Source organism: Dipodomys spectabilis, unplaced genomic scaffold (assembly GCF_019054845.1).
Source record: "Dipodomys spectabilis isolate Male_0828 unplaced genomic scaffold, ASM1905484v1 ptg000069l, whole genome shotgun sequence".
Lineage (NCBI taxonomy): Eukaryota > Metazoa > Chordata > Mammalia > Rodentia > Heteromyidae > Dipodomys > Dipodomys spectabilis.
Window position 1 is genome coordinate 7,566,842 of NW_024870746.1, and position 13,683 is coordinate 7,580,524.

The 13,683-nt window shown below is 51.2% G+C and overlaps 2 protein-coding genes across 5 annotated transcripts; both read left to right on the forward strand.

The window, feature by feature from the left end:
- The first annotated feature begins 875 nt into the window (after positions 1 to 875).
- Positions 876 to 3,569, forward strand: S100a14 (S100 calcium binding protein A14). Its single transcript, XM_042681626.1, has 5 exons — positions 876 to 894; positions 1,771 to 1,831; positions 2,154 to 2,258; positions 2,707 to 2,853; positions 3,055 to 3,569. Exons 3-5 carry the CDS (start codon positions 2,229 to 2,231, stop codon positions 3,190 to 3,192), a joined length of 315 nt encoding a protein of 104 aa, XP_042537560.1. The 5' UTR covers positions 876 to 894; positions 1,771 to 1,831; positions 2,154 to 2,228; the 3' UTR covers positions 3,193 to 3,569.
- A 1,091-nt stretch (positions 3,570 to 4,660) lies between these two features.
- S100a16 (S100 calcium binding protein A16) lies at positions 4,661 to 13,229 on the forward strand. 4 transcript variants are annotated; one of them, XM_042681735.1, is made up of 3 exons: positions 4,661 to 4,822; positions 11,437 to 11,615; positions 12,485 to 13,229. In XM_042681735.1, exons 2-3 carry the CDS (start codon positions 11,463 to 11,465, stop codon positions 12,641 to 12,643), a joined length of 312 nt encoding a protein of 103 aa, XP_042537669.1. In that variant the 5' UTR covers positions 4,661 to 4,822; positions 11,437 to 11,462; the 3' UTR covers positions 12,644 to 13,229. The 4 variants fall into 4 exon arrangements, with proteins under 4 accessions (XP_042537669.1, XP_042537671.1, XP_042537672.1 ...); XM_042681737.1 differs by lacking the exon at positions 4,661 to 4,822 and adding an exon at positions 4,872 to 4,945; XM_042681738.1 differs by lacking the exon at positions 4,661 to 4,822 and adding an exon at positions 5,177 to 5,198.
- Positions 13,230 to 13,683: the final 454 nt, after the last annotated feature.

Here is a 13,683-nt window from a genome sequence, read left to right on the forward strand (position 1 = left end):
GCTCAAGGATAGCTCAAGCTCTAATTCTAATTCTAGTACTTCAAAAGAGAGAAAAGGAAAATGAAAAGAGGAAGAAAGCAAGAGAAGGAGTAGCTGGAACTGGTATGAAATTCTAGTGCCTCTAATTCATGAGTCTTTTGCAGGTAGGTTCATGGGAACTTTTTTCCCCATCTCCCTCCCTTCCTCTAGAGCACAAGTGAAACAGAAGGGACTGGGGATCATGGTTTAAGGAAGTGAGGGAAGGGTGCTGGAGTAGCAGTTGGGGCCTGGCCTTCCCCTCCCTGTTCTTCCTGGCCTGAGGGGCATGTGGTTTGCAAAATCCACCACCAGAGAGAGCAGGGGTGGGACAGTGATTCAGGGCTGCCTTCTTGGACAGTCATTGTAGTGCCTACAGGTATTCACATGGGGCAGCTAGAAGTCCAGGGAGTTAGATGGAGAAAAGCTTCCCATCATATATCACAGAAGGGTCCCTGGTGATGTCCCCTCCCTCTCCCAAAGCCCTGCAGACAGAGGCTTCAGAAGGGCCATTGACAGAGACATTTCAGGAGGGCTTCCACACTGGGGATGTCTTTACAATGACAGGGACCCTCAGGCTGAGACTCCTCAGAGCGATACCATGCTCTCTCAGAGAAGCCCTGGGATGGAAAGACTCTCTGAAGGGTCTCTTCAGAAGCCCTTCAGAGGAACTGTCTGAATGGGACCCTTGTGGAAGGGCCACTGATGGAGACCAAAAGTACAAGAGAGCTCTAACAGGTGACATGGGTGGGGCACTGAGATGTGTGTTCTGATCTCAGAATGTAGGAGAGGAGTCCGGGAATTTTGCCTCTGCTTTCTCCGCCTGGGCCCTGATCCACGCTGACTCCACTGCTCTTCCTTCTGCGCCTCCCTATGACTGTGAGTTGGAGGCCTGGACAGATGAAGAGGATCACTTGGGTACAGTGCAGGCCTTCTAGGGTGACGTCCTAAGGACTGGATTGGAAGGCGGGTGGTGAGGTGTAGCCGCTGGGCCTGGGAAGACTTGGGATTCTGAGGGCGGAGGAGGTGGTTGTAGTCTAACCAGTTTGGAGGTGTGTTTAGCTGCCAGCGAACTCATCTGGGCCTAGCACATGTGCATTCTCGACTGCTGTAGGGAGCTCTTAGGAAGTCAGGTCAATGCTCCTTCTACCAGGCTTTTCTCTGGATCTTTCTCTTGACCTCCCCATTCCTTTCTGCCATCCTAACTGGGAGAGGTTGGGCTTTATGTCTGGGTAGGCTTGAAAGTCACAATCAAAATTGGCCCTGGTTGGAAAGAAAGAGACAAGACAGTCAGACAGGCAGGCAGGCAGGAAGCATACAGATATTGAGACACTGAACTTACAGAGAGACCCCTGTGGACCTTTTCCAAGTCCCTTTATTTCCCTTTGTCCCACAAACCTTTCTTTGATCAGCCCCTGTTTCTCTTTTCTCTTGATTAATGTAGACTCCTCTGCGTCTCTGCCTCACAATTTTCCTAAGCTCTTTCAGCTCCCAGGTGAGACCCTTCATGATTCCCCCTTCCTCCCTGTTCCTCCCCTTCTTTCCTAGTGACTGTTCATGTTGATTCAGAGCCAGGGGCAACCCAGCTCCAGGGGCCCTCCATGGCTCCCTCCTCATGGTAGGAGTGGGAACAGACTAGAGTTTGGGCCAGTGGAGGGTGGGGCCTGCACAGCTGGCTCACAGCCCGGGCTGCTGTAAGAGGAGGGCTGGCCAAGGGATGAGGCCCAGCCCGCTGCCTCCCCTCCCTTCCCCCAGGTATAATAGCTGAGCTCAGGTGAGCTGGTTCCTCCTGTCCAGTCTCAGCGGCTGCCAGCAGGTAAGGAAACCCAGGGCCTTTCATCTTCATGGGCTGCGCCTGTGTCTCTCTTTCCCCAAGTTTTCCAAGGGAGGGCTGGCGATCTGTGTCCTGGAGCTTGGTATGTGTGTTTGGAGCAGAAGTGGGTGGCTAGAGGAGGTGGGAAGAATGAATTTGAAGTGAAGCCTAAAGGATTGCCTCTAAATGGGTTGGCCTAGGGTCTGTGGGCAGGATCTAGGTCTGTGTATAGTTGACTCCAACCCATGGGTAAAAGAATACCTTGAGAGGTCATAGAGAAAGAAGGATAAACACTTGTTTTACTTTAGGCCTCCTCCTCTTCTAGGCAGATCATGAGCCATCAGCTTCCCTGGGATAGCCTATAAGACAACACAACTCTCACCAAAGGACCAAGTGCACCATGGGACAGTGTCGGTCAGCCAATGCTGAGGTGGGCCTATTTACCTGCTGGATTTGTTCCTACATTCCCTTCTTTCTCCCTAAGTGTCTATGTCTCCCACTGACTTGTGCTGCTTACTTTGGCCTTGCTCTGCACCTAGACCTGGCCAGGGAGACCTGAATCCTCCCCCGATCTCCACACACAGTGTGAAGCAGATGGAGTCCTTCTGGGAAGAGGATATCTGGGCACATGCTAGAACCTGTCCTGCTGGATTTTGGGGCTGTTGAGGAGGGAAGGCTTGCCTAACCTATGGCTCAGAGCAGAAGCAATTGTGGCCTGGAGGCCATGGTGGGCGTGAGGGAGAGGGGCTAGACTCTGGGCTCTGTGTATTTTCCCAGTTGTCTTTAGCCCAGTTGGCTTTGCCCAAGTTCCTGGGGGAAGCAGGTACCGTGGGAGTAGGTGGAACTTCCCTGACATGGCTCATTTCTTCTGCCCTCAGGATGCCCAGGAATTCAGTGATGTGGAGAGGGCCATTGAGACCCTCATCAAGAATTTCCATCAGTATTCTGCGGAAGGTGGAAAGGAGATGCTCACTCCCTCTGAGCTACGGGATCTAGTCACCCAGCAGCTGCCCCACCTTATGCCGGTACTGGGAGAGTAGACCCCACCCCATCTTGGCCCCTGACTTCCCCAGAAACTGTTCCAAGACCCCACCCCCACACCCTGGCAACCCCCAGCCCTTCCCTCTTGCCATAGCCTGGGCCCTGCTGTCTGCCTCCAGCCAGGGTGGGGTGGGAAGATCAGAAGGTACTAACTTGCTTAGCTGTGGTATCTTCCCTCCCCCCAGAGCAATTGTGGGCTGGAAGAGAAAATTGCCAACCTGAGCAACTGTAATGACTCTAAACTGGAGTTCGGGAGCTTCTGGGAGCTGATTGGAGAAGCAGCCAAGAGTGTGAAGCTGGAGAACCCAGTCCCAGGAAGTTGACATCCTCATGGAATTCTGGGGGAAGGGGGTTAGGGTAGGGTGGAGGGGGAAGGGAACCTTAGAGACTGTGGACCTGGAAATAAAATTTCTTTCCACCATCACTACACTATTCCCCAACTTGCACCTCTCCTCATCTCTGCAAAGTCCAGGCTCATAACAGCCATCTGCCCCGTGCTATCCCTTCTTGCTCCCAACTCAGTCTCATACTCCTCCCAGCACTCTGTTCCTGGGCAAGGGCAGGGGAAGAAAGGGAACAGGATCAGGGAAGAGGCGGAGAAGGGTGTGATTCTGGGGATAAGAGAACCCAGCTGGGTGCTTGGGCATTTACAGAATGATGGTTGTTTTGTATCAATTTGATTAATAAAAAAAATGGAAAAAGTAAAAGATGTTGTCTTGATTGGACACACCCCCTCCCCCCACCCGTAGGACCCCTGGATGAGAGCTTCTTGGGGTTAAATGGAAAAGTCATTGGTGGGGGTGAACATTTAGGGCTGGAGTGGTTGGCAGGGATTGAGTGCTCACTTTCCCCATGGACTTGGGTCAAGGGTGGTCCTGGGCCTGAAATGTGGGAGTCCTGGTCCATTCTTAGGAATAAGGGCTCTCCTTGCCAATGGGCTTTCAGACAAGTGTACACATTTGGGATAAAAAACATGAGCCCACATATTTTCAGGCCCAGATGACGAATGGCAAGGAAAATAGGGGCTGAGAAACAAGCTAACTGGCTTAGGATTGAATCCCAGCTCTGCCATTTTTGAAGTTTGGGGGCATGCTCATGGAGTATCTTTCCTGATCTATAAAATGTGACTCATCACAGGAGTGTTGGGCGGATGATGGGGCCCATAACACAGTCTGACGTGTGATGTTCTTAACTGACAACTTGACATATCATGGGTGAATAAATTGAAGTCACTGTGGAAGTTGGTGACAGGGTCCTCTGTGGTTCTAGCTGTGACCTCGCTAAACAAGATGGCCAGCTTCCTTGGGTATCTGAAAGATGAGAGGTGGGAGTTTGCAGAGGGGGCCTCAGCTGGGCGTGAGAGGGTCTTAGGGATGGGTCTCAGGAGAGTTCAGGATAACTGAACTAGAAAGACCAGAATCTTGGCTTCCTGTATCTGCCTTCTGACTTGGACCAACAGCTATCAGGTGTTTCTCCTGGAATCCCAATAGCAAGGAAGTTTCTGTGGCCAGCTAGGCTAGCCTGGAATGCTAACTGAACTTGTCTGTTAGGTGCCCCTGAAACTGGGCTCTCAGTGACCTAGGTAAGGGCAGGTGGCAGCCCTTCCCTGCCTTTCTCCACCTTGTGGGGCTCTGCTCAGGTCCTGAGGAGTAAGAAGGGTGGGGTTGGGGGAGTGCCAGCTTCTACCACTCCTTCTGGGGTGGAGGTAGAGGGGTGTTAAAAAAGGTGTGTATCCCTTTAACAAGGGCCCAACCCCAGGGCCAAGTCAAGAGGGAGCTCAGTCACTACCTCCCCACCGAGCCAGCTCAGCCAGGCAGGGCCGGGAGGGAGTGGGACAGATTCTGGGAGTGCAGCGGGGAGGAGTCCTGGCTGGGCTGAGCGGGGAGCTTGCTTGGCAGTGCCAGAGCCCAGGCCCTAGATCCCTGCTGGAGAGGCGGTGGACCGAGGAGGCAGGTGAGCACCCCAGGCCCAGCCTGGGACACCGGTGGCTGCCCGAGGGAGTCTGTAGACTTGGGAGGCCAGTGAAGGGGGCCTGAGGACAGGGGCCTGCCCCAGAGGCCAGCCAGGAAGATTTTGGTAATTATTAACTTTTTCCCAAAGGCCAGTTTGGGAGTGGGGACTGCTGGTAATGTCGGAGGCTGGGTGAAGCTCCAGAGAAGTGGATGGGGTAGCAAGATCCCCTCCCTGGCCCAGCAGCTGACTGGGCTCGTCTCCAGGGGCTAGGACATTGGGCAGTTCACGCCGGAGCCTTGCCCGCAGCTGTACAGTCCCCTCCAAAAAGAAAAGGGCAAGTGTATGTCAGTAGAGACCCTGGTCTCATAGAGCTCTGTTAATTGGGTCCTGGGAAAGGGTTTGAATTCAAGAGGAACCAGGGAGGGCCCAGGGAGCCTGAGAACCCAAGGAGGGGAGTCTGGGGCATTGGTGGCCTCTGTTCTACCTTTTGGGCAGGCCCCACAGGTCCCGGATGCAGGCTCCATGGTGCTCAGGGTGCTGTTCTTTGGGAGGAGCCTGGGTGGGGCCCTGGGGAAGCCTGGGAGCTTCCCTGGAGAGGGAAAGGGAAAGGGGTTGAACCTCGAACCAGCAGCTTCTCCACCTCAGGACCCAGGCAGGTCCTGGCTTGACTTGCTCTGGTTGGCAGAGCCAACTGTACTATGGGTGCATTTTCCTGCCCAGTCCTGTTGAGGTGGGGGCAAGGTCAGGCATGGTGGTGAAGTGGGCTCAACCTTCTGTACCAACTTGTGGAGAGCTGTCAGTGTGAGAGAGGCCAGGGGCAGCCAAGTGTGTGTGTGTGTGTGTGTGTGTGTGTGTGTGAACTTTATTTGTCTGGAAAAAAATTAGAGAAGCCTGAAATCAAAGTAGGTAGAAGGTAAATGGGTTACTCAAGTAGAAGGGATCAAGAATGGCAGGATTTCTTGTCCTGTGTGGGTTTGTCACTGGTAGGGTATTTGGAAAAGAGAAGTGATCCTTTGATAGAAAAAAAGACTACTTACTCAGTTTTCCAGTCATTTACCAGATACCCTTGAACTTGGACTAATGATGAGAAGAAATTTGAAATATCTCATGAAAGAGTCTCATAGGTAATAGCCAGCAAAAATTTATTTAACACAAGAAGTCAAAGTAGGGAGAAAGGAAAGGACAAGAAAATGAAAGCTCAAAATATGGTCTTCATTCCAGAGGTGTTATGTCCTATAAATGGGCTGAGATATTTTATTAGTTCAAACCTGGTCATCTAGCAATTTTCCAATTATCTGGTTTTGGTATTGTCACCTTAGCAGAGAGACAATGGATCTAAGTTAGCTTTGTAATCAAAGGATCTTGAGACATGGAAATATGTTCCTTGTGATTCTTTTGTTGTTGTTGTTGTTGGAGCTTGAACTCTGGGCCTGGGCACTGTTCCTGAGCTCTTTTTGCTTAAGGCTAGCTCTCTACCACTTGAGCTACAGCACCACTTCCAGTTTTCTGGTGTCTAATTGGATATGAGGCTCATGGACTTTCCTGTCAGGGCTGGCTTTAAATTGTGATCCTAAGATCACAGCCTCCTGAGTAGCTAGGATTACTGGTGTGAGCCACCAGTGCCCAGCTCCTTGTGATTCTTTTAAGGTATTCTTACTGGTCACAGATTTACAAATAACAGAGACCTCATGTTCTTGGGATCAATTACTCATCTAGGGCTTTTTTTTTTGGATTGGTCATGGGGCTTGAACTAGGGCCTGGGCACTGTCCCTGAGTTTTTTCACTCAAGGCTAGAGCTTTAACACTTTGAGCCACAGTGCCACTTCTGGTGTAGGCCATTTTGTATATCATTTAACATCTAAGAGATAAGAGAAAGTGATGGAAGGAATGCAGGTCTGTTTGTTATTGAAGAGTGGATTCAATTTCTTTCTGTTTTAGTAATGTTTTATTTTATTTATTTAGTCAGTCTTGGGGGCTGAACTCTGAGCCTGGGTCTTGTCTCTCAGCTCTTCAGCTCAAGGCTAGCGCCCTACCACTTGAGCCACAGTGCTACTTCCAGCTGAGGAATTGAACCCAGTGCCTTATGCACTCAGGGGTCTGGGCACTGACCCTTAATTTGTTGTTGTTGTTGTTGTTGTTTTACTCAAGGCTGGCCCTCTACCACTTGGGCCACATCACCACTTCTGGCGCTTTTTGGTGGTTAATTGTAGATGGAAGCCTCATGCATTTTCCTGGGCCAGCTGGCTTTGAACTTTGAAGATCAGATCTCAACCTTCTGAATAGCTAGAATTACAGGAAGAATAGCTAGAATTACAGCTAGAATTGAGCCACTAGTGCTGGGCTTGCTCTAGTGATTTTTCAGCATTAGATCTTGTTGATGCTGGAGAGGCTTGTTTTTATTTGAAATTGTCTTACAAATAGAGCTTGCATTACCAGCCCAGTTCAGATGGTTCTTTTTTGTATTGAAGGTAGCTGAGGGAGTAATTGAGTGAGTGATTGAATGCTATATTGAACATGGAAGGGAATGAATGAGAATGAATAAATGGGACAATGAGTGACAGAATAAGCACATGAATGGTGAATGAATGAGTGAAGGAATTTGAGGTATGTGGAAGGTACCCAAAGAATACCAAACTTAAGTTTGAAAGTGGGTTAGGCTCTGAAGAAGATATTGAGTAGGGGGACAGGAGTTCGAGACCATCCCAAAGCTTGGAAACAATGAAAGTCTCTCAAGAAATGTGTGTGAGGTGGGAAGAGAAGATGAACTTCGGAGGGTGTGGTAGACATTCTGGACTCCAGACTGGGGATTTGAGGGGTGATTAACAGGCACTTGGAGGGGGTGGGGCGCCAAATCTGGGGGTGGGAGGGAGGGGATATAATGGCTGAGATCCAAGGGCATGGTGTCAGAGCAATTTGGGCTTTTGGAGAAGTCAGCAAGCTAGGCTCAGGTGGTGGGCGGAGGTGGGGGTAGGAGCCTTCTGGTTGCTCAATGATGAATCAGCCAAGGAGAAGACAATGAAAACATTGGGGGAGGGGCAGGTGTCTCCAGGTGAGAGGCCCCTTTAGGGAAAGGATCTCCCAAGGAGATCCCAAGGAGTGGTTCTCCCAATGCCACTTTTTTGGGGGGGAGAGATTCTAATGTACATTATGCATACCTCCATGCCCTAGTCCCTCATTCTCAGGCCATGATCTGCCTGTGGCCAAGTCTGTGAAGGAACCTGCCTGGGAAGGGGCTGAAGGTACAGCACACCTGCCCTCCCCCCATGCCTGGAGGTCTTTAGGCCTAGCTGGTGGGAGGATGGGCAGCTGCCCTAGCAGAAGGCAGTGGCATGGGTGGGGCCAGTCTATTGGCCTCCAGGGTAGGGTGGAAGACACCTGACTGGCCTACTCTGATAGCCTGCTTTCAGAAAAAGCTTCGGAAAAGCTGCTGTCTAGATGGTTATCTCTGAGTTGTCCATTTTACAACCCATGGAAGGTTGGGAGGAGGTAGATTCCTGGGAGGAGGGCCTGGGAAAGAAAGCCCAGGGACACCAAAGCTGCCTGTCTGGATCTTCCATCTAGCACTCCTGAAACAGTCCATCCTCTGTTGGGGTCTCATCTGCGTCTTGTCTGCTGCTTTCAGAGGCCAGGTAGGGATTGGGTATCATACTAAGGAGGAGCAGGAGGAGGGACTCTTGGTGGGAGAAAGAAGACTTCAAGAAGGCAGGTGGAGGGCTTGCCCTTGATGACAGAACTAGAGGTACAACACCCAAACACCCATTTTTCCCTTTCCTTTTCCTTGACTGCTACCCACAGGACTCCTCACCCAGAGAATTAGTCTGGAATGGCAAGGGATTGGAGGTTCTTCAGATTCTCTCCCTATTCCCAAGGCTTGTTTGGGATAGGGCTTGGCACAATCTTTTCTGAAAGAAAAGAGTCTGCGGACAATTCCCAGGAGCATTGGGCCTGAGCCTGGCACACCCCCATCCCACCCAAGGGTGGTAAATCATGGGTTGAAAAATGTCTTCTTCTGTGAATGCTAGAGAATCTGTACAAATACTTACGAAGGCGTATTGAACCACACAGTTATACCCTTAACAAATATAGAGTATGGAAAAAAAATATGGTTTCCTGCAATCTTGGCACTGTATGTCATCCTTCTAGCCACAGACCAGAGTGGTCAGGCAGGCAGAGTGGGGCAGGATTTCCCGCCAGATATGCCCCAGCCTTGACCCCTCTTCAAGTCTCCTTCCTTCTTGCATCCTGGCCTCTTTGCTCATGGTCTCATCCTTTCTTTTTTTTTTTTTTTTTTGGGGAGTCCGGTCGTGGGCTTGAACTCTGGGCTTGGGTGCTTTCCCTCAGCTCTTCAGCTCAAGGCTAGCGCTCTACCACTTGAGCCACAACGCCACTTCTGGCTTTTTGCTTATGTGGTGCTGAGGAATCGAACCCAGGGCCACAGGCATGCAAGGCAAGCACTCTACCACTGAGCCACCTTCCCAGCCCTCACCCTTTCTTTAGGAAAAATAACTCCATAAAAGAAAAAGTTTGGCAAAGTGGTCAGGTACCTTAGGCATCTGGCATCAGAGCTAGCACGAGGTAGAATAAGTTGTAGAATGTCTCCTTTTGAGCAAGGCACTGAGTCAGGGGTATTATAGAGATTAAAAGGAGGGTAGATATTTGTCCCCAAGTCTGTGAGTCCTGCCGTCCAGTTTAGAATACAAAATAGCTGCATGTAAGAAAGACTGTATTTGCCTCGAGGAATGAGATCAGAGCCAGAAAGAAACAGTGATCAAACCAGTTAGTGACCCTAGCCAGTGTTGGTGTAGTGAAGGCAGACATGTTTGTGGCAGAACGGAACCAGGAGTCAAGGAGTCAAGGCAGGCATCCTGAGGAAGGCATGGTTTGGGCAGGGCCAGAATGATGGGCAGGCTGGGTAGACAGCAGGGTGGAGAGCACTGGGCGGCTGACATGGGAGTAGGAATGGCTACAAGAGAGATCAGAATGCAGGTGGGAGGGGCGGAAGTCTGTGGTGGGGCCTGGTGAAGGAGATCTCCCTAGTCAGACTGTGGGGGTTCAGGCCTGTATTGTGGCCCTGTCTACTGCCCCTTGCTTAGGAACCAGTCAGATGAAGGTGGCTGGAGCTCATTCTTAGGCTTCAGGGTGGGAGAGCAGTCTGGTTTGCTGGGGTAGACCTGGGGGGGCTCTGGGCATGGGCGGCGACAAATAGAGTAGATCCGCCTGCTCCCCTCATATCCTGTTATTCAGAGGCTATATCCGCTTGGAATGTGAATGCCTTTTGTCCTGGGGTGAGGGGGTGACGCTTGTGGCCTCTGCCAAGCAGCTGCTGCGTCCAGGGTCAGTCGCCAGCTGGAGCAGAGGGAGAGCCTGGCTCCTGCTTAGGTAATGAAGTAGGGGGTATCTTTTGGTCCTGCTGAATGTTTAGGGGTGGGGATGAGGGAGATAGGCCAGCAGAATGTGATGCAGAATTGGAGTAGCTACACAAAATTTAATTGGATGGATTAAGATGTTGTCCTTGTTAGGGAAATGGAGGAGAATGGAAAAGGAATAGGCTAGACTTGATCCCCAGCAGGGGAGGCCTGTTTATTGCCAGCCAGGGAGCACCAACCTTCTTGTGGGTTTGGAGGTTGATCAAGGGACTGGATTTTGGGGTGGGCTTATATAGGACTTAACAAGGAAGCAGAAAATAAAAAATGGGCTATGGTCTCTTGGGGGCCTAGGGCGGCGTCCTTGGCCAGGCTTCCGTTGGAATAACCTGCCTGCCTACAGGCATGTGGTCAGGCCTGTTCATGTGCACCTGGTGTCTTGTTGGACCTGGAGGAATAGGGCAGGAATCAATCCTTCAGTCCTATCTTAAAGAGGTGCAACTATGGCTTGAACCCCTGAATTCACTGCCTTGGATCCTACAGAAGGAGTTGGCATAGGCCTAGATCCTTACCTCCTTTGGTCTGTGTGTGTGTGTGTGTGTCTGTATGTCTCAGCAAGTCCTGTGGAAGACAAAAACCACCGCCCCCATCAGCCTTGACTTTTTCTATCAATTCTTAGCTGTGCTTGCCACCAGGATAGGGGCCTTGAATGGCTTAGAGGCCTGAGCTGTAGCAGGGCAGGAAAGCTGGGCAGTTACCCTCCTCCACTCCCCAAGGGAGTCTGTTGCTCAAGCCAGGATTCTGACAGGGGTGCCCGGGGCAAGGGAAGGGCCTGGGGAACCTGTCCAGGCAGTTGGACTGGGGAGCACTTGGATTAGAGGAGCCACATAGCTCTCATTCCAGGCCTCCCCTTCCACCCCTCACACCTACTGTGCTCCCAGCCTCTTCTCTTCTCCAAAGGATGAGCAACCAGGTACCAGTAGCTCACACCTATAATCTTAGCTCTTCAGGAGGTTGAGACCTGAGGATCATGGTTTGAAGCCAGCCTGGGCAGACTCTTATCTTAGAGGTATAGCTCAAGTGGTAGAGATCCTCCTTGAGTGAAAAGGCTAGAGTACAGTGTCCAGGCCTTGAGTTCAAGCCCCAATACCAGCACAAAAACAAAAACAAAATAAAACAAAAAAAGGATAAGCAGCCTGGGAGTGGAAAAGCAGGGGGCTGATGGTATCTCTTTTCCTCTCCCCTCCTCAGGTCCTGTGAGGAGCTGAAGCAGGGAGATGGCTGACTGCTACACTGATCTGGAGAAGGCGGTGGTTGTCCTGGTGGAAAACTTCTACAAATATGTGGCTAAGCACAGCCTGGTCAAGAACAAGATCAACAAGAGGAGCTTCCGAAAGATGCTCCAGAAGGAGCTAAACCACATGCTAACGGTGTGGCTCCCCACATGCAGCCTCTCCCCATTCTGCCCCACTGAGGCTCAAGTCCTTTCAGTTACTCTCCCCAGAGCCCCTTCTCCTTCCACAGGCCTCTGTCTTCTCCACACGCCCAGGCCTAGCTAGTGAAGATGCTGCCAGGCTCAATTCTGGTACTATCTAGGGTTCTGCCTTCCTCCTTCCCTCCTTCCCTCCCTTCCTTCCTCCCTCCCTTCCTTTCTCCCTCCGTTTCTCCCTCCCTCCTCCCTTCCTTCCTTTCTCCTTCCCTTACCTCCCTCCCTCCTTCTCTCCTTCTCTCCTTCCTTCCTTCCTGCCTTCCTGCCTGCCTGCCTTCTTTTGTGCTGGTACTGGGGCTTGAACTCAGAGCTTCGACACTGTCCCTAGGTTTTTTTTTTTGTCAGCCGTGGGGCTTGAACTCTGGGCCTGGGCGCTGTCCCTCAGCTCTGTAGCTCAAGGCGAGCGCTCTACCACTTGAGCTACAGTGCCACTTCCGGTTTTCTGGTGGCTTATTGGAGATAGGAGTCTCACGGTCTCTCCTGCCAGGGCTGGCTTTGAACCGTGATCCTCAGATCTCAGCCTCCTGAGTAGCTAGGATTATAGGCGTGAGCCACCAGCGCCTGGCCTGTCCCTAGGTTTTTTGCTCAAGGCTGGTGCTCTATCTCCTAAGCCACAGCTCTACTTCCAGATTTTTGGTGGTTACTTGGACATAAGAGTCTCACTGATTTTCCTGTCTGGGCTGGCTTCGAAATGAGATCCTCAGATCTCAGCCTCAGTAGCTAGGATAACAGGCGTGAGCTACCAGTGTCTGTTCTTGGGACTTTTAGAGGCTGTCACACTCATCATGCTGACCCCTGATTCTTTTGTAGGACACAGGGAACCGAAAAGCTGCAGACAAGCTCATCCAGAATCTAGACGCCAACCATGATGGGTGGATCAGCTTTGATGAGTACTGGACCTTGATAGGTGGCATCACCAGCCCCATTGCCAACCTCATCCGCCAGCAAGAGCAACAGGGAAGCTGCTAGAGGCCCTACCCAATACCCTTTCCAGGTCCTGACCCATGTCCTAGCCCTGGTGCTGGTCTCAGGCTCCCCCTCAGCCTCTTCTGCCCTCTCAGCCCCTTTCTTTCCTTTTCCCTCCATCCCTGCTCCTGCTCCTCCCTGAATAGCTGAGGGAAGATGTTAGGGTCCCCTTGTGAGTGTCTTGGTTTCAGGGGGTGCTTCCCTGAGGGTCTCAGCCCCTGGAGCCAATATGCCCTAGGAGCCTCTCTGTGAGATTTCAATGCTGTTTGGGGACCTTAAGAGTTCTCTCATCTCTTCAGTCTATTTACCCCAATAATGTCCGATGTTCCTATCTGATGCTTGCCTGACTCAGGATCTGTCCTGACCTCCGGAGGTCAGCTTGCTGCTTGAGGTCTCTTAAAAACAGCAGCAACAGCAGCATCCACTCCCCCTCCCTTCAGTTCAAGCCCCTCGGCTGGAAGGAAAAGCACTCCAGAGCTTCTCTTCCAGCTGCCTCAACCTGGGAATGAATGAGCTAAGCTTTGCTGAGCCTCCTTCCTCAGCTCAGCCACTGAGATAATGGCAATAAAGGCTGGATTTGGAATTTGTACCTCTTTTACCTTGTCCTTTTATGATGCTCATTAAACCCATCACACACCTTGGAAACTTCTGCTTTGGTGGTCTTTGCCCTGGACCCTGAGATCCAGAGAAATCTTTCAGAGAAATCAACCTCAAAGACAGAGCAAGAAAGGAGCCTGGACTTCACAATTCTAGCAGGTGCTATTGGCCTAAGCCAGTCTCCTCCCCCCACCCCCCACTCTACCTCTCCCTCTTCCTCTCTCCCTCTCTTTCTCTCTCTCTCCTGCTTCATGGAGAACTAGAGGCCATATGTCACTGTCTTCCTGATCTCATACTCAGACTCGCTTATATTCTGTTTCCAGGTCTCACTGCAGCCATGATTCCTTCTCAAGCTATGAATAGCACTGAGGTCCTGAATCCCTATCAAGGATTCTAATACACACACCTGCTGTGGGACGTAGGGGTGCAAGAGAGGATGTGTGGAA